Source organism: Hordeum vulgare, chromosome 6H (assembly GCF_904849725.1).
Source record: "Hordeum vulgare subsp. vulgare chromosome 6H, MorexV3_pseudomolecules_assembly, whole genome shotgun sequence".
Classification (NCBI taxonomy): domain Eukaryota; kingdom Viridiplantae; phylum Streptophyta; class Magnoliopsida; order Poales; family Poaceae; genus Hordeum; species Hordeum vulgare.
The window spans coordinates 470589877-470616445 of NC_058523.1; the positions used below are offsets into that span (position 1 = coordinate 470589877).

General features: G+C 49.1%; 1 protein-coding gene across 1 annotated transcript; it reads right to left on the minus strand.

Moving 5' to 3' along the window:
* Positions 1-24615: 24615 nt before the first annotated feature.
* LOC123401808 (early nodulin-75-like) lies at positions 24616-26186 on the minus strand. Its single transcript, XM_045095658.1, has 2 exons — positions 26124-26186; positions 24616-25542 (listed from the first exon to the last, which is right to left on the minus strand). The coding sequence occupies exons 1-2, from the start codon at positions 26176-26178 to the stop codon at positions 24836-24838; spliced, it is 762 nt and encodes a 253-aa protein (XP_044951593.1). The 5' UTR covers positions 26179-26186; the 3' UTR covers positions 24616-24835.
* Between the last annotated feature and the right edge of the window lie 383 nt (positions 26187-26569).

Genomic DNA, 26569 nt, shown 5'->3' on the forward strand with positions numbered 1-26569 from the left:
GCAGCTCCGGCCTGCCCGCACCGAATCCATGCGACGACGGCACAAGACGGGCACGGGGCGGCGACACCTTGACGACGGCACGGCTTCGCCGGCAGCTGGAGGCGCAAGGCGGCGCGGCGAGCTCGGCAAGCGAGCGGGGGCGCGCGTTCCAGGGCGGTGGCGGTCAGGAACGGCACGGGGTCGAGGGAGGGCGCTGAGGCGGCTGACGGGAGCGGGATCGGCGGGCACCAGCGGCGGCTGTGCCTCGGCACGGCGGCGGCTACGGGGCGAGGTCCTATCCGGGCCCAAGGAGGGCCGGATCTGGGCCTGGCGGGCCCGCTCGAGGAGAGAGGAGGGTAGGCTGGCGGCTAGGGTTTGTGAAGACACGGGAAACGAGGAGGGAGGAGAGGGTTGTCCAAAAAATGCACGGGGTCTATTTGTAGGCAAATGGGGGGGCTAGGTTTAGCGAAATTCGGCCCCGGTTTCAACCGCGCGGTCGGATTTGAATAATTCCGAATGCGGGACGGTCGAGTGGCTGTGAAGAGTAGTTATCCGGAGACGAGAGGGAAAACGGGCGACGTGGCAATGATTTTAAAAACACCGACACCCGTCCGACGGTGGACCGAATACGGTGCCACTACGGTCGACCGTTCGGGTACCAGACGAACTCCGATCGCGACGAAATTTGACACGCGGCCTACCTATATAAAAATAAGACCGCACGTCAAATCTCAACCCCAACAGAGAAAGTTTTACACACACTTTTGAAAACAAGATTTAAACGTTGCCGCGGGTGTGAGCGTGTGTGATCGGGCTCAGAACGGACAACGACGAGAACTGGCAACTAACAACGGATGCAAGTTTTGAAAACAGACGGCAACGGGATGCCGATGCAATGCAGATGATGTGCATGATGTGATGATGATGCGACAAATAAAAATAACCACATGTCGAAAACGGAAATAAAGGGGAATCTTCTGGAACGTCGGCATCGGTCTGTCACAACTCTCCTACACTACAAGAGGATCTCGCCCCGAGATCCAAGAATGAAAGAGGGAGAGGATGAGAAAGTACAAGAGGTAAAAATTAATCGCTTCTTTGACAAACGAGTGAAACCAACGATCCTTGAAGGTTGCAAAAAAGATGAGGAATGATATGAGAAACAAGCAAGACTTCACGGAAAATTTCGGTAGCACTTCGGTAGGGAAAAGGGACAAAAAAATCGATACGGTAGGAGAATTAGACAATATTCACAACCAACAACTAAATATAACAAGGGAACACCATTATCTTGATAGAACAACATGATTGACCCAAAAGAGCAACATCACAATGCCTCCGGAACAGGAGAATAAAACTAGATCATTGGGATCAAAGAAAGAATAAGAGAATGACAACTACTATCACAAGAATCTTGAAGAACTCGTGAGAATGGATTGAAACCTTGCTGAACCACCATGAAGGACCTCCGTATACAAATGAATGATGCAAAGATATGAAGGTAGAAAAGAATAAGATTATGACCTTACCAAGATTTAGATGAAACCTCACAAAGAGATACTACAAGAACTTGGAACTCCGAAAAATAAAGATAAGCACTTGAGAAAAGAATTGATAACATGAGCCACTCCAGAAGAAGAATTTAGATTACTATGAACAAGAATAAGAATTATGTTATGTTTATCCTTCATCTAGTTTAATTGATGACAAGCAACGGACTTAGCATACCACTTAATCTTCTTGAAATGATTGAGGAGAGATATGAGCACAAACTAGAAAAAATCTTGAAAGAGACACCGGTGAGAATTGAAATGAATGAGGCAACCATGAATAACTGGAGATACATGAGAAAGAAGAGATCATGAGCCACCTGAGAGAAAACTAGAACAAGGCACCGGATAATGGAGAGATGAACGAAGAGACAACAATTGAGAAGAATTGAGGACGAAAGCTGAAAGCTGAGAACGAAGAATCTTCTGAAATGATGTCCTTCGGAGGATCGAGAAATGAACACAACACAGAAATGCAGATCGCAAGAAAGGGATTACTCATGATTGGAACAATTAATATGATGGCACCAAGCTGAAATGATGAATCTCCAAGAGAATGAACCAAGATTGAGAGAAACACTCCTTCGGTCTTCCAAACTGAAAATGATGAGGAGAACACCACCAAGAATAATTGAGACACTCCGAATAAGGACAAGGAAAAGTTGATCCAATGACGAAAATAAATTTGCAACGATCTTGAAGAAGGAATATGACAGATGAAATCCATACTTGCGTCATAGCTGAAAAGAATTAATGATCTTCGGGAAAAGATTAAAAGAGCCACGAAAGATACTGGGAAAGAACCTGTGGGTTATGGGCCCACTCAAAGAAATCAACGTTGAATAGATAGCTTAGAAAGAGAGATATTGCACCGGTAAAAAGAAAACCTGATGAGGTTAGCACCTCGAAATAATTGAAAGGATTGGAAACAAGAACTTCTGAGAAAACTTCAGCACTCCGGATGGAAAAAGAGATGAATGAATAAACAAGATAGGTTGATAAGAATCTCCAACATAGGAAAGAATTACAAGGATGAAAATGATATGATGACACGAATAACTGCATTGAATTCACCGGAAAATACCACAAGAATGAATAAAGATGAACATGAAGCTCCTGAGAATCTTCACAATGAAACACCGGAAACAAAATGAAAGACAAGAGAGCGGAAACATTGATGAAAAGAAAGGCACTCGGATGAAATCCAAACACTGAAGAAAAGGGCGGGAGGGCGGGGAAAAACAAAGACAACTTGGGACAGATGAGATAAACTCCGGAATAAAATGTGAGAATGATCTTGCAAAATTGGAAAGGATTGAATTACCTTGAAGAGAAGCACACCGGTTGGAAAAGAATTAACATGACGACTCCGGTTGAGAAGAATTGATAAGACACTTGATTGAGTAAAAGAATTAGCATTCTCATAAAAATATGAGAAGACCTGTGGGAAAGATCTGAAATCACCATTTGACATCGAAGCAACTCGAATTACCATATTCTAACAAAACAAAGGATGAGGCTTATGAAACAAGCCAGAACAAACTCATGAGAGAGATTTCCGTTCGATATTTTCGTGGACAGGATCGCACGGGCTCGAACCTTACAGTAGCCATCCTGTGCAAGGCAATGCACATGACATACGAAGCGTTCCCGAGTTGTAGCAAGATACAAGGACTCTTTAAGACACAGCGAGAACCGCTGTAAGTCGACCGTCAACAAACGAATCCACTAGATGTCGAACCCCAACCTAACATCATGCATTTGTTGGAAGATTGTCCGATAAGCAACTACTTGGATTCCCACCTAAGAATTCCCGAAATTTCTAGTCATGCAATCTGGTACACGGATACAAAGAGTAATATGTCACACAACTCCTATACTAACCCGTCCAATGTATCACATCCGTCAACACATAACCAGAATCTCGGACCTTCATCTACTACAGACCCTCGTGATCACAATGATACAAAGTATGGCAGTACTCCCGAACAATCTGCACCAGTACAGGGGACATCGGGGTTATCTCACCACTACTAGTATTGAAGCAATTACGAACATCCTTTGTTCTGAGATACTAAGAAATCTGAATGATAACGATGTGCTCGACAATCCCCTGGAGCTCAACTCCCCGGAAGAAATCAAGTTAGACAGGAGGCACCAAGACAGAACTCTGTCACATCGGCATCATATAGATTCCAAAAATATCCGCGTGATCCTAAAAAAATTGAGTGAGAAGAGGAGTAGAATTAAATTATTACGTCAAGATTCCTCACCAGATCATAGAAGAGGAGAAAAAAGAATCCTACTCTCCGATATATAACTAAGACTCAAATAGTTTTTCACTAGACTCGTCTCGGCCAAGTTCGATCAATCAAGGGGGCCCCTAGGTCGGTACTGCTCTGATACCAACTTGTCACGCCCAAGATGCGATCCTATCCTCAATTTGGTACGAGGGCCTCATCAGGGATAGAAGCGCATCTCGTCGTTTCGCAAGAATGGATATTGTTACAAGTACATGTACTGAAAAGAAGAGATATATATATAGAATTGGCTTACACTCGCCACAAGCTACATCAGAGTCACATCAGTATGATACATAATCATCATGAAGAAGAGCAGGGCCCGACTACGGGCGAAAACAAACGAGAAAAGAAGAACGACGTCCATCCTTGCTATCCCAGGCTGTCGGCCTGGAACCCATCCTAGATCAATGAAGAAGAAGAAGAAGAAGCAACTCCAAATGAACAATCAACGTGCTCGCGTCAAGTAACCTTTACCTGTACCTGCAACTGGTGTTGTAGTAATCAGTGAGCCATAGGGGACTCAGGAATCTCATTTCCAAAGGTATCAAGACTAGCAAAGCTTAATGGGTGAGGTTTGGTTAAGTGGTGAGGTTGCAGCAGCGGCTAAGCATATATATTTGGTGGCTAAACTTACGAGTACAAGAAATAAGAGGGGGAAGAACTACGCATAGCGGATGTGACTATTGATGATCAAATGAATGATCCTGAACACCTACCTACGTCATACATAACACCACCGTGTCCTCGATCGGAGAAAGGAACTCACGAAAGAGACAGTCACGGTTACGCACACAGTTGGCATGTTTTAATTAAGTTATCTTCAAGTTATCTAGAACCAGTGTTAAACAAAGTTTCCACGTTTCCACATAACCGCGGGCATGGCTTTCCGAAAGATTTAAACCTCCAGGGGTGCTCCAAATAATCCATCACAAATTACCACAAGACGCATAGAAATCCTTGATCACGAAACTCGCGATCTTACCCAAAGCATCACCGAAATCTCGATGCACAAGATATCTCGTCAAAGGTAAAACTAATCCAACAAGGCCGCCCGACGTGTCGACGATCCCGATAGGATCCGCGTATCTCATTCTCAGGACACGACGGATGAGCGATGGTTACCATGCCAGACGCCGAGTTGCCCGGGGTAGCGTTAGTAAGCTGCTCTGTTTTGGACGAGCACCATCAGCACTGGCCCTCCCTATAATATGTGAAATTACTCCTCGGGTTCATGACGCCCTCTGCTTTCAATATTAACAAAAATATTATGTTCGGCAAATGTAGTACCAATGTTGGGCCCTGCCAGACCAGCTTTAATCTAAAACGAATTATCAAGGGGGTCCCCATAACAACTCTGAACGTGTTAGGAGCGCTCGTTTATGGAACATAACACCGGTAGCCGAAACTGAGGGGGCAAAGGTGGAACAAAACACCAGGCTAGAAAGGCCGAGCCTTCCACCTTTTACCAAGTATATAGGTGCATTAAATTAAATAGCATTAATATAGTGATATAACAAGGAACCCATGCTTTGCATGGAAGCAACTGCACCTGCAACTAGCAACGCTAACAACAGGGTTAAGCAAGCAGTAACATAGCCAATCAGTGGTTTGCTAGGTCGAACAGGTTGAGGATAATCATGGCATAGTTGAGAGGCTGATATTTAACAGGTGGTAGGCAACGAGACATAAACGGTAGCAACGAGATAACTAGCATGGCAATGATAGTAATGGTATCTGGGGAAATGATCATCTTGCCTGAGATCCCGCTTGGAAGAAGAACAACTCGGTGAAGTCAGCGAACCGACGTAGTCGAACGGTCCTCACAATCCGACACGCTTGCGGAACTCTATCGAGACGGAGGAAACCGGAAACAACATCAACACAAGTATTCACCACCACAAAGCAAGACATGATGCATACCCTAATATGATGCATGAACAGGTCATCGATGCACGGGATGGCACGGCAGAACACCTCACACACACACTACACATTAAATGAAGCTCGATATGCAACGGGTTGCATATCGACGAAACTCCACGTTTAAATATTTAATTAACTCCCGTTAATTATCACGGCAATATTAAATGTTGTTAACATGGCAAGGGGTGAGCGATGAACCTACATGTCAACCTAGTCGACAGCGCGTCGGACTTTGAACGGAGCTACGGCACAAGAACAAGCAACACAAAATAAATATGCCATGGATGCATTATGCATGCGAGTTCAAACATCACGACAAGGAGGGAAATAAGCATGGTGATGCCATGGCGAGCGAGAGGAAACCATGGCGGCAAATCGGAAACGATGCCACGGCAACGTTCCGGTCCCGATAACTCGAGGAGAAACCGGTGCCAACGTATACGAACGCGTGCGGGAACGGTAAATAAAGATGGGGTGACCCCGTATCTCGGGTTCCCATGTGTCGAGGGCTCGATGAAAAAGGAAGACGACGTGCAAGGCAAATAAACGGTGCAAACAAACGGTGCATAAAACGGAGCATACATGCATTCAACTTGTACAACACACACATCCGTACATCACTAGCACAAGGTACACGACATGTCCCACCGGTATACCTTCGACGCGTGCGAATCGGAGGGGTTCGGTCGAAGCGGACGTCGTGGTCGTCGTGGAAGTAGTCGTTCACGCGCCGGTAGTTGAGGTAGAGGTACACGGTCTCGTCGACGGTAGTCGTACTCTCGGCGTCGGCAGACGGTCTTCAGCGTCGGTAGACGTTCACGAATCCGTGGATGTCCGGGGGTCGTCGGGGCGTCGTGGTGCTCGACGATCTTGTCGAGGACCCACGAAGGCGGTGATCATGCACGCAGCGACGGCAACCAGCGACAGCGGCGACACGACTACAGCAGCTACGACAGCGACGGCAGCAAGCTATGGCACGACTAGCTAGCAGCAAAACGCACAACAACTTAGCAAAGCTTCAGGCAGCACGCACGCAAGCGGCTACAGCAGCGCCATGCCTCGGCCGGCAGCTACAGCAGCTCAACAGCAATAGCAAAGCACCAGCGACATAGGACAACACAATAACATGAGCGCGGGGCGACAGCAACAGCTAAGCTAGCCGCTCGCGAGCACTCGGCAGCGGCGCAGACAACTCCAAGCAGCAGCGACCGACATCAACAACCGCAAAACGCAGCAAAACGGCGGCACAGCAATACTAGCAACAGCAAGAAATGGCAGCGACACAACAGCGGACAGCAACAGCGACGGGCTGCAGTCGGCAGCAGCGACAGCAAGCAGGGTAGCAGCTCAGCGGCAAACGGCGGCACAGCAACAGCAAGACGCTCAGCAACAGCAACGGCAACCAGCAACTGCACACGGCAGCAAGTAGCGGCGCAGCACACAGGCAGCAGCATCTACAGCAGGCGGCGGCCACCACAAACACCACAAAAGGCAGCAGAGTCTTCATGGCGGCACGGCAGCGGGGAACCGGCGCAGGAGACGGCGGTCACGCGAGCTCGGACAGGACGGCGCAGCGACGGGCATGGCGGCGGCGCGGGCAGGCGGTCCGAGGGGGTGGCGCGCATAGCTCGGGAAGGCGCGGGCGAGGCGGCGAGCGGCGCCGGAGCTAGTGAGGCGGCGCGGCGACGGGAGACGGAGCAGGCGGGCGCGGCGGACGGCGCGCGGCGGCGGGCACCGGCGGCCTGGAGGTGGGCGGTGGCAGCAGCGGGCCTCGGGCACAGGGGCGGCGCGCTCGGGTCGAGGAGGAGGCGGCAGGAGGGGCTTGACGGCGACCGGCGGGAGGCTCGGGGCTGCTGGCGCGGCGCTCGGGCAGGGGAGGCCAGGGCGCTGGGGCGGCAAGTCGGCGGCTGCAGCGGGACGGACGAGGTCGGCGGCGAGCGAGGGCAGCGCGCAGGGCTGTCGGAGGCGGCGGCGCGACGCGGGAGGAGAAGGCGGCGGCAGGAGGGGGCGCTGGGGCACAGGGAACAGAGGCGAGGCGGCGGCTGTGGCGCTGGGGAAGAGGCGGCGCTGGGGAGGTCGCTCGGGACGAGAGGGAGAAGACGCTGGGGAGGCAGAGGAACGAGAGGCTCCCCCTCTCTCGCTAGGGTTGGAGGCCTGGCTTGGCCTTCGGCCTGCTGGGCCTCCTCGAAAGGTTTTTTTTTAACTTTTTAAAACAGAACTCATAATCAAAGGAAGGCTTTTTAACACAAAGAAAAGAATAAAGTAAATGTTTTACCCCTTTTGAAAATTATACCCCAACTCTAAAGTAGCTTGGGCATTTTTAAACAACAAAATGAAACCCCTTTTACGAATTAAAATAAAACCCTACTTAAAAGAATTTAAAAAAAAAATCAAAACCCTTTTTTTTAAAGAATTAAAATCACAACCCTTTTAACAAGAATTAAAATAAAGCTCTTTTAACAAGAAGATAAAAATAACCCCTTTTCGAAAGAATTAATTAAAACCTCTTTATTCAAAGAATAAGTAAAAGCCTTTTTAAAAGAGAAAATAAAATGGGAGAGTTTTTAAAATGAAACAACCGGAGAGTAAAATTAAAACCCAAGTGTTGCCCCTACGTTTAATAAAGGACTTTTTAAAAGAAGACGGATATTTTGGAAGAGGGGTAAAGTTAGAAATCTTTAGAAAACCCACAAAACAACTTAGGAGAGGAGAGGAGGGGAGAAGGTTTAGGTCGACGGTGCAACGGGGTTTAACGGCGGCTCTCACGCTCCCTCTCTCATCGCGCCAACAAACGACGCCACTCACGAAACACTAACACCCAACAACACGAAGCAACAAGCAACACCGACAAAACACCGATGACATGATGCCATGTGTGATGCAACTACATGACGATGCAACGAATACTTCAAATCACACGACGAAAACGGAAAATAAGGGGGAATCTTCTGGAACGTCGGTCTCGGGCTGTCACAACTCTCCCACACTACAAGAAGATCTCGCCCCGAGATCCAAGAATGAAAGGGGGAAGAGGATGAGAAAGAACAAGAGGTAAAAATTTAGTCGCTTATTTGACAAACGAGTGAAACCCACGACCCTTGAAGGTTGCAAGGAGTTGAGGAATGACATGAGAAAGAAGCCAGAATTCACGGAAAATTTCGGCAGCACTTCGATAGGAAAAAGGGACAAAAATATTCGAAAAGGTAGGAGAATTAGACAATAATCACAACAAACAAGTACTACAATAGAGCAAGGGGCACCATGATCTTGATAGAACAACAAAATAGACCCATAAGAGCAACAACACAATGCCTCCAGAACAAGAGAATATGAACTAGCTCAAGCAGAAGAAGAGAATGAAGAAAAGAATGCCAACTATCATCACAATAGAATTGAAGAGCCTCTGGTCATAGAATTGACTTAGTAGTTGGAAAACCAACAACGAGAAGAAGATAGTAGTGGGCTTATGGAAATCATCTCAACAAATATGAGGTGACAACCAACCACTAAAAGAAACAAGGATAGATATGAACAAATCTTACACCAAGAAGATGCATTGAGAACTTGGATTAATGACAAACACCATGATAGCAACAATCCAAAGGAAAAGCTTTAGGTGAAATCCAAACCAAGATAGCTCAATGAAGGAATCATGGGTTGCAGATATCTCAAGATCAAGGAATTGATGGGTTTAATTATCTCATTCTTGAAAGGAAAACTCTTCGAGGCTCCTACACTAACAAGAAGGCTATAATACCACCTCCAAGGATAACGGAATAACAAATGCACCGAAAATGAAAGAGAAAGAATACTTGAGGTATTCCAACAGAATCTTGAAGAACACAAGAGAATAATCATATCCTTGATGAACCACGAAGAAGGACCTCCGTATACCAATGAACGATGCAGAGATATGAAGGTAGAAAATAATAAGATTATGGCCTTGCCAAGATTTAGATGAAGCCTCACGGAGATACTAAAAAGAACTTGGGACTCCGGAAAAGAAATATAGGCACTTGAGAAACGAATTGATATCATGAGCCACTCCGGAAGAAGAATTGAAATCTCTTGAAGAAGGAAGAACAAGAATAAGAATTATGTTATGCTCATCCTTCATCAAGTACAATTGATGACAAGCCACGGATCTAGCATACAACTTATTTCTCTAAAAATGAATCTAGAAGAGGCAGAGAGATAAGCACCACTTGAAGCATAAATGAAAGGAGCACGGGTAAGAATTCCAATTGAATGGGAATACCAAGAAGGCCTGGATACACATGAGAATGAAGAGATCATGATCCACCTGAGAGAGAAATTTAACCAAGACACCAAAATAATTGAGAGACGAATGAAGAGACAACAATTGAGAAGATTTGAGGAAGAAAGCTGAAAGCTGAGAACGAAAAAGTCTTCTGAAATGACGGCCTTCGGAGGAACGAGAAATAAAAACAACTCAGAAATGCACTGGATAGCAAGAAAGGGATACTCATGATTGGAACAAATAAGATGACGAACCCCAAGCTGAAATGAAGAATATCCAAGAGAATGAACCAAGATTCGAGAGAAACACTCCTTCGGTCTTGAAAGAAGAGAATGATGAGAAGAACACCACCAAGAACACTGAGACATCCAGAATAATGAAGAATGCAAGGTTGAGCCAAATATGAGAATTAACTCCAATTGATCTTGAAGAATGAATATGACTGATGAAAATCATACTTGAGTCATAGTTGAAAAGAATTAATGATCTCCGGGAGATTACAAGAGCTATAACAGATCCTGGGAAACCTGTGGGTTATGGGCCCACCCAAAGAAATCCACCGTTAGGGAAGGTTGCAGGAAAGATTGATATTGCACCGGTATGAAGAGGACTAGATAAGGTTATCACCTCGAAATAATTGAAAATATTGGAAACAAGAACTACTAAGATAACTTCAACACTCCGAATAGAACAGAGAGAAACGACAACAAGAAGATAGGCTGATAAAAATTTCCAACATAGGAAAGAATTACAAGGATGAAAGGATATGATGTAAATTCACCGGTAAAGAAGACAAGAATGAATAAAGATGAACATGAAGCTCCTGAGAATCTTCACAACGAATCACCGGATAAGAGAGAAAAAGAACATAGCGGAAGCACAAAGAAATGAATGCACTTGGATGAAAACCAATCCCCGAAGAAAAAAGGGTGGGAGGGCGGGGAAAAACAAAGACACTTGGTCTAGATGAGATGAACTCCGGAATAAACGAGAGAAAGATCTTGCAAATTGGAGAGGGTTGAATCCACTTGGAGAGAAACACACCGGTTGAAAAAGAATTGATATGGCAACTCCGGTTGACAAAATTGATAAGACAACTGATTGATCAAAAGGATTAGCACTCTCACATAAAAATATGAGAACACAGATTAAGAAAGATCTGAAATCACCACTTGACATCGAAGCAACACGAATTACCATATTCAACAAAACAAAGGGATGAGGCTTACGAAACAAGCCAGCACAAACTCATGAGAAAGATTTCCGTTCGATATTTTCGTGGACAGGACCGCACGGGCACGATTTACGGTAGTCATCAAGTGCAAGGCAGTGCACCTGACATACGAAGCATCCCCGAGTCGTAGCAAGCTACAAGGACTCTTTAAGACACAACGTGTACTGCTGTAAGTCGACCGTGAACAAACGAATCCACTAGATGTCGAACCCCAACCTAACATCATTCATTTGTTGGAAGATTGTCCTATAAGCAACTACTTGAATTCCCACCTGTGAATTCCCGAAATATCTGGTCATGCAATCTGGTACACGGATACAAGGAGTAATAATCACACAACTCCTATACTAACCCGTCACTTGTATCACATCCGTCAACACACGACCAGAATCTCGGACCTTCATCTATAACAGACCCTCGTGATCACAACGATACAAAGTATGGCAGTACTCCCGAACAATCTACACCAGTACTGGGGACATCAGGGTTATCTCGCCACTACTAGTATTGAAGCAATTACGAGCATCCTTCGTTCTGAGATACTAAGAAATCTGAATGATAACGATGTGCTCAAGAATCCCCTGGAGCTCAACTCCCCGGAAGAAGATCAAGTCAGACAGGAGGCACCAAGACAGAACTCCGTCACATCGGCATCATATAGATCCCAAGAATATCCGCGTGATCCTAACAAAATTTTGAGTGAGAAGAGGAGTAGAGTAAATTATTACGTCAAGATTCCTCACCAGAGCATAGAAAAGGAGAAAAAAGAATCCTACTCTCCGATATATAACTAAGACTCAAATAGTTTTTCACTAGACTCGACTCGGCCAAGTTCGATCAATCAAGGGGGCTCCTAGGTCGGTCCTTGCTCTGATACCAACTTGTCACGCCCAAGATGCGACCCTATCCTCAATCTGGCACGGGGCCTCGTCAGGGATAGAAGCGCATCTCGTCGTGTCGCAAGAATGGATATCGTTACAAGTACATGTACTGAAAAGGATAGGTATATAAAGAGAGTTGGCTTACACTCGCCACAAGCTACATCAGAGTCACATCAGTACATTACATAACATCAAGAGTAAGGGCAGGGTCCGTCTACGGACGAAAATAAACGACAAAAGAAGAACGACGTCCATCCTTGCTATCCCAGGCTGCCGGCCTGGAACCCATCCTAGATCGATGAAGAAGAAGAAGAAGAAGCAACTCCAAATGAACAATCAACGCGCTCGCGTCACGTAACCTTTACCTGTACCTGCAACTGGTGTTGTAGTAATCTGTGAGCCACAGGGGACTCAGCAATCTCATTTCCAAAGGTATCAAGACTAGCAAATCTTAATGGGTAAGGTATGGGTAAGTGGTGAGGTTGCAGCAGCAGCTAAGCTTATATTTGGTGGCTAACTTACGAGTACCAGAAATAAGAGGGGGAAGATCTACGTATAACGGACGTTTCTACTGATGATCAAATGAATGATCCTGAACACCTACCTACGTCAGACATAACCCCACCGTGTCCTCGATCGGAGAAAGAACTCACGAAAGAGACAGTCACGGTTACGCACACAGTTGGCATGTTTTTAATTAAGTTAACTTCAAGTTATCTAGAACCAGTGTTAAACAAAGTTTCCACGTTGCCACATAACCGCGGGCACGGCTTTCCGAAAGATTTAACCCTGCAGGGGTGCTCCAACTAGTCCATCACAAATTACCACAAGCCGCATAGAAATCCTCAATCACGAAGCTCGCGATCTCGTCGGATTCCCTAATGGAAAACCTCAACTCTGAGATTACCCAAAGCATCACCGGAATCCCGATGCACAAGATATCTCGTCAAAGGTAAAACTAATCCAGCAAGGCCGCCCGACGTGTCGACGATCCCGATAGGAGTCGCGTACCTCGTTCTCAGGACACGGCGGATGAGCTAGACGTCGGGATCGCTAAACCTCCGGGTGACCAGAGGGGCGCCGAACATCGCTCAGGTGGGGCCAACACTCATGAGGAGCACTGACCCGGGGGTTGATTAAATTTCCTCGGGTTAATTACTCCCTATGCAGTTCATTAGTTATTAGGCAAATGTAGTACCAAAGTTGGGCCCTGCCAGACCAGCTTTAATCTAAAACGAATTATCAAGGGGGTCCCCATAACAACTCTGAACGTGTTAGGAGCGCTCGTTTATGGAACATAACACCGGTAGCCGAAACTGAGGGGGCAAAGGTGGAACAAAACACCAGGCTAGAAAGGCCGAGCCTTCCACCTTTTACCAAGTATATAGGTGCATTAAATTAAATAGCATTAATATAGTGATATAACAAGGAACCCATGCTTTGCATGGAAGCAACTGCACCTGCAACTAGCAACGCTAACAACAGGGTTAAGCAAGCAGTAACATAGCCAATCAGTGGTTTGCTAGGTCGAACAGGTTGAGGATAATCATGGCATAGTTGAGAGGCTGATATTTAACAGGTGGTAGGCAACGAGACATAAACGGTAGCAACGAGATAACTAGCATGGCAATGATAGTAATGGTATCTGGGGAAATGATCATCTTGCCTGAGATCCCGCTTGGAAGAAGAACAACTCGGTGAAGTCAGCGAACCGACGTAGTCGAACGGTCCTCACAATCCGACACGCTTGCGGAACTCTATCGAGACGGAGGAAACCGGAAACAACATCAACACAAGTATTCACCACCACAAAGCAAGACATGATGCATACCCTAATATGATGCATGAACAGGTCATCGATGCACGGGATGGCACGGCAGAACACCTCACACACACACTACACATTAAATGAAGCTCGATATGCAACGGGTTGCATATCGACGAAACTCCACGTTTAAATATTTAATTAACTCCCGTTAATTATCACGGCAATATTAAATGTTGTTAACATGGCAAGGGGTGAGCGATGAACCTACATGTCAACCTAGTCGACAGCGCGTCGGACTTTGAACGGAGCTACGGCACAAGAACAAGCAACACAAAATAAATATGCCATGGATGCATTATGCATGCGAGTTCAAACATCACGACAAGGAGGGAAATAAGCATGGTGATGCCATGGCGAGCGAGAGGAAACCATGGCGGCAAATCGGAAACGATGCCACGGCAACGTTCCGGTCCCGATAACTCGAGGAGAAACCGGTGCCAACGTATACGAACGCGTGCGGGAACGGTAAATAAAGATGGGGTGACCCCGTATCTCGGGTTCCCATGTGTCGAGGGCTCGACGAAAAAGGAAGACGACGTGCAAGGCAAATAAACGGTGCAAACAAACGGTATATAAAACGGAGCATACATGCATTCGACTTGTACAACACACACATCCGTACATCACTAGCACACGGTACACGACATGTCCCACCGGTATACCTTCGACACGTGCGAATCGGAGGGGTTCGGTCGAAGCGGACGTCGTGGTCGTCATGGAAGTAGTCGTTCACGCGCCGGTAGTTGAGGTAGAGGTACACGGTCTCGTCGACGGTAGTCGTACTCTGGGCGTCGGTAGACGTTCACGAATCCGTGGATGTCCGGGGGTCGTCGGGGCGTCGTGGACCCACGAAGGCGGTGATCTTGTGGAGGACCCACGAAGGCGGTGATCATGCACGCAGCGACGGCAACCAGCGACAGCGGCGACACGCCTACAGCAGCTACGACAGCGACGGCAGCAAGCTATGGCACGACTAGCTAGCAGCAAAACGCACAACAACTTAGCAAAGCTTCAGGCAGCACGCACGCAAGCGGCTACAGCAGCGCCATGCCTCGGCCGGCAGCTACAGCAGCTCAACAGCAATAGCAAAGCACCAGCGACACAGGACAACACAACAACATGAGCGCGGGGCGACAGCAACAGCTAAGCTAGCCGCTCGCGAGCACTCGGCAGCGGCGCAGGCAACTCCAAGCAGCAGCGACCGACATCAACAACCGCAAAACGCAGCAAAAGGGCGGCACAGCAATGCTAGCAACAGCAAGAAATGGCAGCGACACAACAGCGGACAGCAACAGCGACGGGCTGCAGTCGGCAGCATCGACAGCAAGCAGGGCAGCGGCTCAGCGGCAAACGGCGGCACAGCAACGGCAAGACGCTCAGGAACAGCAACGGCAACCAGCAACTGCACACGGCAGGAAGTAGCGGCGCAGCACACAGGCAGCAGCATCTACAGCAGGCGGCGGCCACCACAAACACCAGCAAAAGGCAGCAGAGTCTTCATGGCGGCACGGCAGCGGGGAACCGGCGCAGGAGACGGCGGTCACGCGAGCTCGGACAGGACGGCGCGGCGACGGGCATGGCGGCGGCGCGGGCAGGCGGTCCGAGGGGGTGGCACGCGCAGCTCGGGAAGGCGCGGGCGAGGCGGCGAGCGGCGCCGGAGCTAGCGAGGCGGCGCGGCGACGGGAGACAGAGCAGGCGGGCGCGGCGGACGGCGCGCGGCGGCGGGCACCGGCGGCCTGGAGGTGGGCGGCGGCAGCAGCGGGCCTCGGGCACAGGGGCGGCGCGCTCGGGTCGAGGAGGAGGCGGCAGGAGGGGCTTGACGGCGACCGGCGGGAGGCTCGGGGCTGCTGGCGCGGCGCTCGGGCAGGGGAGGCCAGGGCGCTGGGGCGGCAAGTCGGCGGCTGCAGCGGGACGGACGAGGTCGGCGGCGAGCGAGGGCGGCGCGCAGGGCTGTCGGAGGCGGCGGCGCGACGCGGGAGGAGAAGGCGGCGGCAGGAGGGGGCGCTGGGGCACAGGGAACAGAGGCGAGGCGGCGGCCGTGGCGCTGGGGAAGAGGCGGCGCTGGGGAGGTCGCTCGGGACGGGAGGGAGAAGACGCTGGGGAGGCAGAGGAACGAGAGGCTCCCCCTCTCTCGCTAGGGTTGGAGGCCTGGCTTGGCCTTCGGCCTGCTGGGCCTCCTCTAAAGGTTTTTTTTTAACTTTTTAAAACAGAACTCATAATCAAAGGAAGGCTTTTTAACACAAAGAAAAGAATAAAGTAAATGTTTTACCCCTTTTGAAAATTATACCCCAACTCTAAAGTAGCTTGGGCATTTTTAAACAACAAAATGAAACCCCTTTTACGAATTAAAATGAAACCCTACTTAAAAGAATTTAAAAAAAAATCAAAACCCTTTTTTTTAAAGAATTAAAATCACAACCCTTTTAACAAGAATTAAAATAAAGCTCTTTTAACAGGAAGATAAAAATAACCCCTTTTCGAAAGAATTAATTAAAACCTCTTTATTCAAAGAATAAGTAAAAGCCTTTTTAAAAGAGAAAATAAAATGGGAGGGTTTTTAAAATGAAACAACCGGAGAGTAAAATTAAAACCCAAGGGTTGCCCCTACGTTTAATAAAAGGACTTTTTAAAAGAAGACGGATATTTTGGAAGAGGGCTAAAGTTAGAAATCTTTAGAAAACCCACAAAACAACTTAGGAGGGGAGAGGAGGGGAGAAGGTTTAGGTCGACGGTGCAACGGGGTTTAACGGCGGCTCTCACGCTCCCTCTCTCATCGCGCCAACAAACGACGCCACTCAGGAAACACTAACACCCAACAACACGAAGCAACAAGCAACACCGACAAAACACCGATGACATGATGCCATGCGTGATGCAACTACATGACGATGCAACGAATACTTCAAATCACACGACGAAAACGGAAAAGAAGGGGGAATCTTCTGGAACGTCGGTCTCGGGCTGTCACAGTTTGGGAAGACACGGGAAACGAGGAGGGAAGAGAGGGTTGTCCAAAAAATGCACGGGGTCTATTTATAGGCAAATGGGGGGGCTAGGTTTAGCGAAATTCCGCCCCGGTTTCAACCGCGCGGTCGGATTCGAATAATTCCGAACGTGGGACGGACGAGTGGCTGTGAAGAGTAGTTATCCGGAGACGAGAGGGAAAACGGGCGACGCGGCAACGATTTTTAAAACACCGACAACCGTCTGACGGTAGACCGAATACGGTGCCGCTATGGTCGACCGTTCGGGTACCAGACGAACTCCGATCACGACGAAATTTGATAGGCGGCCTACCTATATAAAAATAAGACCGCACGTCAAATCTCAACCCCAACATAGGAAGTTTTACACACACTTTTGAAAACAAGATTTAAACATTGCCGCGGGTGTGAGCGTGTGTGGTCGGGCTCAGAACGGACAACGACAAGAACCGACAACTAACAACGGATGCAACTTTTGAAAACAGACGGCAACGGGATGCCAGATGATGCGCATGATGCGATGATGATGCGACAAATAAAAATAACCACACGCCGAAAACGGAAATAAAGGGGAATCTTCTGGAACGTCGGCATCTGTCTGTCACACCAGGCAACCCAGCTTGGCTAAAATCTTAAGTCAAACTAATGCATATATGTGGCTTTATAATGATCACTATGGAAGGCATCTTTTGTATAATAAATACAAACGCTGAAGATATGTTGGGGTCTCCGGGAATCCCGATGTATCTATGATGAGGTGTCACAAAGGAACCCTCGCGATGGTTTATTTTGACTCTACAGGGACTCTTTATAATCTGAAAGTGGCCTATCGTGGGCTTCCACCCCTTTGTAGATGCTACTCAAGGTGTTTTCGTACAAACAAGACAACCCTTAGCCGACGTCTCAGTGCCCGGAGGCGGTTGTGTTAGTGGAAACAAGGCAATCAGATATTCGGGCTTTATAACTTTCACTTAGTCATAGGAGCATATGTTTGGGGGTAACTTAATAGCCCACGGTATACGTCGGCTCCTCTGATTATTCAAGCTCTAACCTCCCACAACTTGGCCTTTTCAAGAAAGAAAGGCCCTTCGTTTTACTCGGATAACCTTGATCGGCTATATTTGGTTGAACATCGCCTGCGGTTCGCTGACTGATTTACGCTTGTTGTGATAGTCAGCTTTTGGCTTTCTCCAACTGAGGCACTTAACCAATTAAATCGGAAGTAACAATCGAGTGGTTCTCCCTTTACCCCTTGGACGAACAAAGCGGAAACATAAGGGGTAAGCATAGGAGTCGGGCAATCCAGCTATAGACCAAAGACACAACTCGAAATCAATGCATATAAATGTGAAATACCGAGAACATTTTGTTGAGGACTGCATGGAGTACCTGGGTGTTTGGTGGGTTCGGTGCTAACCGCAGACCCCCTTTAATATTTATGATGCGTGAAATGTATCTCCCATTTTGCTGCAAAAGTTATGCTCGGAAAAAACAAAAAACCTATGCAAAAAACTTTATGTTCAGATAAAAGAAAATTGTGCCAATCCCAAATTGGTCTATAATTTAATTTGTGCTTCAATCGTGCTTTAACATGATAAATCCGATCTCTGCACTCGAATCGGGTTAGCCTTTGGCTTCAACCTCCATATCCCAAAGGCGGAGTGTTTCTCTAATGCCTGTTTAGCGAACTAAACTCGAGCGACTTAAGAAAGAAACCAGGTTATCGGGCTATTGACCACACAGTAGTGTCGGAAAAAGGAGTAGTATAAAAAGATTTTTCAACCACCAAGAAGAAAACACATTTATTGTAAAACACCTCATATAAATTTAAGAGCCCCAGTTAACTTTGGGGAAAGGAAATTGTTTTTAACAAAGGGTTTTTTTCTTTAACAAAAAATATAATGTTTGGTCGAACCGAACAAAAATTAAATATCAAAAAGAGTTAGTATGAAAACAACTTTGTTGGTTAATGTCATCGGTGCGGTCCGGTGTTGTGGCGGGACGGATACATAGTCCTCGGCCTAGCCGAGGTCCCAACCACCAAGCCTAAGATAATCGAGCGAAGAGCTCGAGTCGAGAAGTGGCAAGGCAACACGGTTGTTGGGGCGAGGCGAAGCCTCCAGTCCAGCCGAGGAGACAGAGTAGTTCGGCAGCGTGACGGTGAATCCCCCACGTCAGTCGATCATGTCGACGACGCAATTTGGTTGATGGAGGCGGGATGACGATGTCGGCACGCTGAGGTGGTCGCATGATGCAGTCGAAGTCAATTACATGTGCACACAATGCAGTGCAAGCCAAGAGTAATAACAAATGATAATAAAATGAAAATTCTCTACTTAATTAACTTAAGTGAAGTAAATAATGATAAAACATATAGCCTGAGGGCCGAAGTCGGTAGAGGCGGGATGACAACATCGGCTCGCCGATGTAACGGCTTCATGTGGTCGAGGTCGATTATCTGACACGAGGTCAATGTCAACACACGTCGGAAATACACAAGAGGTTGGCCAGACCAACGTCATACACGAATATTGATAGAACATCTTTGCAAAAATAATGTCGTACAAAATCAATAAAAATATTCTGTGCATAATAATAATTTTATGTTCTGACGGAAATCTTCAAAGCGACGCACGAGTAAGCGGAGACGACGAACATGAGCCGCTGTAAAAAAAAACTGCACAGTTGCCCGAGGACAATGTTAACATCGAGCCCCCGAGCTCCATGGATGATTCCGTGTGATCTTGATAGAGATCAGAGATGATGACGATGAAATTTTCCATCTGGTCTTGATGATCCGACACGGAGCACGGTCCTCGATCCATCCGAGGTGACCAGTCGAGCCGGCGACGAAGATGCCGACATCGACAACAAAGCTCGGTTCCCATGCGTAGGTCGCGCGGAAGACGATCTGAATTCCCATCGCACCATGGTGACTGTCAGCAGGCTTTCAATGAAAGCACCAATGTCGGTTCTGAATCCAGCATATCTCGTAGCAGGGGTCCTAAGCTAGGCGTCTTGGAGCGATGGTAACATGGACATAGGATTTTACCCAGGTTCGGGCTCTCTCAAGGAGATAATACCCTACGTCCTGCTTATCATTGTATTGATATGGGGATAGTACATCGTACACGTATCTACCACGAGATTGTTGTAATGAATATGAGATTCGAGAGAGACTATTGACTAGTCTCACCTCGGTTTATATAATGCAACGTAGGCCTAGGGTTTTGAGGAGTCCTTGTCTTGTGCACCAAGTCTTGTGTCTTCCTTGTATGCATCATGTGTTGTACAAACTAACCCATGAGTGAACCATCATGGGAGTGCTCAGTACAACACAGTAGACAAGAGATGAAATGGTGAGTACCCCCTAGTGCAGAACACCATCACCGGTGAAGCTCCATTGAAGCAATGGAGCTCCTCTGCATCCTCATGACCCCGACGATGTGCCGACGAAGCTCCATTACAGCACTATTGACGCTCGCAACCCACCGGCGCTCCATTGCAGCCTCGAGAAATAGTTCATTGCATCCCTGCACGGCGCGATGAAGCTCCATTGCATCACCATCGGCGCTGCATTGCATCACTGCCACCGCCGACGAAACTTCATTACAGCGCCATTGCTGACGCGTCGGTGTTCCATTGTAGCACGAGAGCGACGGGGTGCTACGACACAGCACAACGACGAAGGGAAGCTGCATCACAGCACGGCAACGACGGGAAGCTGCATCGCAACGACCGACCGCTGGCGTACATCAGCCAAGATTGCCATGGGATTTGGACCCATGCGGAGCACGCAACACCGGTCGTCATGCAGTAGCGCCTGTGGCATCTGGCTCGATGTTGGAGTAGCGAGCCTCGTCGATGGCGGCCTTCAATAGCGTTGTCTGGTTTGCTTGATGTGCGACCATGGCTCGTCCCCGGTGGCAGAGAAAGGAAGGCCTCATGGTTGTCCATCGGCCATGCCTTTGCAACACCTAGCCATGGGCAAAGCAACGTGTGTGGAAGTGATGTCGTGGAGAATAGAGTGGCATGACGGAGCGAGAGACAAGGCAGACGGATTGGGATCGAGTGAAGATAGATCGGACAGGGATTTGGAGAAGAAGGAGTAGACGTAAAAGAGATAAGATTGTGAGGAGATGTGAGGAGCGATCGGTGGGTCCATATGACACGTGTTGTGCGAGGAAGGCGGCTTATGCTTGCCTGTTTTCATCAGACTTAAATAAATGTTTTCCAGAAAGACGACTGCTACGGACCAGGCGGATGATTTCTCCTGGAGATCTTCCGCCCAGCCAACCGTTCGATCTGGCGCAGTTGACGTCTGATCTGACGCACCACCGGCGTTGTCGGGTGCTATCCGGGTGGCAATATCGAGTACAGCCCCTAACAACAACCCCACGGTGAGCTCCATTGAAACCCCCGACGGTGAGACAAAGTTGCAATGCATCACCGCCGGCACCGTTGAAGCTCCATTGCAGCACCGGAGTTCCTCTGCATCCTCATGACCCCGGCAATGCGCCGGTGAAGCTCCGTTGCAGCACTATTGACGCTCGCAGCCCACCGGCACTCCATTGCAGCCCCAAGCAATGCTTCATTGTAGCCCCGTACGGCGTGGCGAAGCTCCATTGCATCACCATCGGCACTCTATTGCATCACCACCATCGCCGAGGAAAGTTCGTTGTAGCGCCATCGCCGATGCGTCGGTGTTCCATTGTAGGACGAGAGCGATGGGGTGCTACGACGCACCATGGCGGTGAAGGGAAGCTGCATCCCAGGTCGACAGCAACGAGAAGTTGCGTCGCAGCGACGGGCCGCTGGCTTACATCAGCACCGGCGGCGTTCGCGGCAGCCATGGTGGCCATGGGATTTTGACCCATGTAGAGCACGCAACACCAGCGGACGCCATGCAGTAGCGCATGCGACATCCGGCTCGGCGTTGGAGTAGCGAGCCTCGTCGGTGGTGGCGTTCAACAGCGTCGTCAGGTTTGCTTCATGTGCGGCCATTGCTTGTCCCTGGTGGCAGAGAAAGGAAGGCCTCATGGTTGTCCGCCGGCCATGCCTTTGCAACACCTAACCATGGGCAAAGCAACGCGCGTGGAAGTGACGTTGTGGAGAAGAGAGCGGTATGATGGAGCGAGAGACAAGGTAGCCTGATTGGGATACAGTGAAGATAGAGCGGACGTGGATTTGGAGAAGAAGGAGTAGACGCGAAAGAGATAAGATTGTGAGGAGATGTGGGGAGCGGTCGGTGGGTCAATATGACACTAGTTGCACGTGGAAGGCGGCTTACGCTTGCATGTTTTCATCCGACTTAAAATAAATGTTTTCCAAAAAGACCGCTGCTATGGATCAGGTGGATGATTTCTCCTGGAAATCATCCGCCCAGCCAACCGTTCGATCTGGCGCGGTGGACGTCTGATCTCACGCATCACCAGAGCCATCGGGTGCTATCCGGGTGGCCACATCGAGCGCAGCCCCTAACAGCAACCCCATGGTGAGCTCCGATGCAAACCCCGATGGCGAGACGAAGCTCGAACGCATCATCGCCGGCATCAGTGAAGCTCCATTGCGGTGCCGAAGTTCCTCTGCATCCTCATGACCCCGGCGATGCACTGGCGAAGCTCCATTGCAGCACTATTGATGCCCGCAGCACACCGACGCTCCATTGCAACCCCGCATGGCGCTGCGAAGCTCCATTGCATCACCACCGGCGCTCCATTGCATCACCGCCACCGTCGACGAAACTTCATTGCAGCGCCATCACCGATGCGTCGGCGTTCCATTACAGCACGAGAGCGGCGGGTTGTTAGGACGCAGCACGGCGGCGAAGGGAAGCTGCATCGTAGCACGGCAGCGACAGACCGCTGGCTTACATCAGCACCGGCAGCGTTCACAACAGCCACGGTGGCCATGGGATTTGGACCTATGCGGAGCACGCAACACGAGTGGCCGCCATGTAGTAACGCCTACGGCGTCCGGCTCAGAGTTGGAGTAGCGAGCCTCGTCGGTGGCAGCGTTGAGCAGCGTCGTCAGGTTTGCTTGATGTGTGATCATGGCTTGTCCCTGGTTGCAGAGAAAGGAAGGCCTCATGGTTGTTCGTGCCGGCCATGCCTTTGCAACACCTAGCCATGGGAAAAGCAGTGCGTGTGGGAGTGGTGTTGTGGAGAAGAGAGCGGCATGACGGAGCGAGAGACAAGGCAGACGGATTGGGATTCAGTGAAGATAGAGCGGACGGGGATTTGGAGAAGAAGGAGTAGACGCGAAAGAGATAAGATTGTTGGGAGATGTGGGGAACGGTCGGTGGGTCCATATGACATGTGTTGCACGATAAAGACGGCTTATGCTTGCTTGTTTTCATCCAACTTAAAATAAACATTTTCTAAAAAATATGTGTAATCTATGGCAGGGTTGTTTAGACTGGTCGTGTAGCATGATGGAGAACAGGAGATGCACCTAATAATCTTAGCAGGCTTCTCATCGATCCGTAATATGACGATTTAATACGTGAAAGTAGCGTTGATAGTCATGTCTTAGGACATAGACAATGTTCAATGAACCTCGGTAACAAGTACGTGTTACTAACAACCAAGGACCAGAATACGCGGCGGATTTGGCTAGCGACTAAAAACCCTAGCCGACATAAAGAGCCAACCTTCCGACGTTGTTTTCCAGCGGCTCTCCTTCGCCGGCGACCTCTTGGTCATAGGTCGTGAGGGAGATCGTCGGATATCGTGTGTGCGGGTCGTTTTGTTTCAGGTTTTATGGCCCTAGCAGCTTAGGTTTTTGGATCGTCTGATGTCTTGGCTTGGAAGGCGACCACAATGATGTTGAATAAAGAAGATTCAGATTCTTTCCCGATGAGGCGATCGTTTCTGTGGTCGGTGATGGATTTGAGAACCGGAGCGGGGATATTGTGGCTGCAACAATATCCTTATGGTGGACTTGTGTCCTCGGGCTCCGCCATTGCGAGGGCGTGTGCTCCAGTGTCGGCGCGGAGCTTGGGAGGTAGTTGAGGAGCGGATGCAGATGGTTATCTGCATCGACGACATCTGAAAGACGGAATGTGTGCTTGGTTCGTGGTTGATGGATGGCAGGTATGGTTTCGTCCTTCGGTGTCAATGGGGTGCCAGATCTAAAGTTCGATGGCGTGTCCGTGGTGTTGTGCCGGTCTGTTTCATTCAACGGTAATGGTTTCATCTTTGATGAGCCACCTTGAGGCCCGTAAAGCTGCATATCAACTATGGAGCCACGTCGAGCTCGGGTAAGGAGGTGATCCGTCATTTTTTTTTAATTGATGCCGTGGTGACGAAGGCAGGTGACGGACGTTAGCGTTAAGCTCAACGATCTTCTACTACCTTTTTAATTTTGTCATATCAGTCTTTACTTGACTTAATTTTGTCATATCAGTCTTTATTTGACTTGTAATTTAAACTTTATGATACGAATGAGACATGTATTGCCATGCCAAAAAAAAATATTTTCTCTATCTATTTTCCGCAATGATCTGATCACGTAAATTCTTGACCGAATGACAGGGAAAGGAGACGGTCGCTGTTTCAATGCATTCCCATCGCATACACGTCTTAGCCACATTGTTATGCTTATTAATCTGTCTTTGGTGGCCAACAATCATTGACTAATCTCTTCTTATAGCTTTGCAACAGAGCACGCGAAAAGAGCATCAGGAAAGTATTATCGTACGAGCCGAATCCAAACAACCCGAATGTTCATCTCATCGTGTCATACCACCCAACTATTCCCCCTACGAGAAGGGAACCGGATTCTCCTCCGTCCAACTAGGCAGTGCAAAGAGCTAATGGAAGTACGGCGCGACGCAAGAACCTCGTTCCTCGCTGGCCGGCCCACTCAAGCACTCAGGGTCAGAGTCAGAGTCAGACGATGGCGCAGGCGTTGGGGTTCTCCTCGCTGAAGATGGTGGTGAGCCGGTTGGCGTCGGTGGCCATGCGGTAGATGCCCTCGCGCACCGGCGTCGGGTAGCTGTACCGGTACTCCCCGGAGAAGTACTCGTGCCGCCTCGGCGTGGCCTCCCACCTCGGCAGCGGCGACGGCGTGTACCTCAGGTACCCCGGCGGCCCGTGGCCCTGCTGGACCTGGTGTCCCGCCGGCGCGCCGCTGCACGGGTTGCCGTTCTGCGCGTGCTCCGGCTGCTGTTGTTGTTGCTGCTGCTGCTGTTGCTCCTGGTGTTCTTGCTGTTGTTGTTGTTGCTGCTGCTGCGGTGGCGGTGGCTCGGGGCCGAACCGGACGCGGCGGGGCGGCTTCTTCTTGCCTCGCTTGGGCTGCCTCGGCTGCTGCTCGGGCGGCGGCGCGCCTTGCTCCGGCGCGGGCGCGGGCTGCTCGGGTTGCGGCTGGGGCTCGTGCTGGGGCGGCGGTGCTTGCTGTTGGGGCGGTGGCGCTTGGGGCTGGGGCTCTGGGTGTTGCTGCTGCTGCGGTGGCGGGGGGTTTGGCGGGATCATGTGCACGGAGTTGGTGCCGCTGAAGGTGACGGTGCGCGCCACGGGCCGCATGTACTCTGGGTGTGGGCCGGGAGGGTAGGCCATGGCGTAGTCCATCCTCTGGTCCTCCATCCATCGCTCGCGCCCTGCGTATATGTTGCCGGAGCTCACAAACATCAGTTAGCTGCTTTGTGTGACAAACGTTGGAGCTCTGACTTCCGAGGCCATACACAATACATGATCATGTGACATGAGTTGAACAATAAGGAATACTATACCAGCAAAACTCAGCTATCAGCTGAACATATTCCGATGCTAGCTATGGTGCAAAAACTATAAATTCTGACATTACTCGCGCAAAGAAAACAGAAAAAGAAAAACTAATGGCACAACTGAATTGTAGCGACAAACTAACAGCAGAACTGAATTGTAGCGACTGAAGCCTTATCCTGAGAAATACAAAGGTCTCTAGCTCTAGCGAGCCTTTCAAACTAGTACCTCTTGTAATCGACTCTATAGCTTTTTCAATAAACGCTGATGCGTAACGACATTCTGCCGAAAAGAAGAAGGCAGAAGGCCAAAGCAGCTCGAGAATGGTCCGAAAGAAGAAAGACGTCCGTGAACCAAGTGTTAGCTGAGCTCTCAGCAGCTAGGACTAGGACTACCCATCAATAATCAGAAAGAAAGAAAAAAACAGAAGAACAGAGAACAAGGGGACGTATCATACCGTTGCATTTCCCAAGCGCTTTGGAGACGATCACGCGCAGGGGATAGCAACCCATCTCCCTCCCCTCCCTATCTCGCACGGTGCTGTTGCAGTTGGCTCGCGTGTGCCCCTCGCGCGGGATACATGCTAGCTCCTTCAGTTCGCGGCAACGAAATGGAACCGGCCAACCATTTAAAGAAGAAGAAGAAAAGGGACGCCCCTGAATAATTGCTCGGTTGGTGCTAGTGCTACCGTGCGAGCGCTCGAAAGAAAGAAGGAATCCGGCAACAACGAGCGCCTACCTAAGCGCTTCTTTTCCTCTCGCCGGAAGGCATCCACCGGGGCGGAAGAGAACAGGACGCATCTAAAGGGACGGCCCTCGTTTTCGCGGATATTGATAGACCTCAGAGCGGGACGAGATAGTGGTGGCGGAATATATTCCTCCGGAGACATGCGTGCCAGAGGAG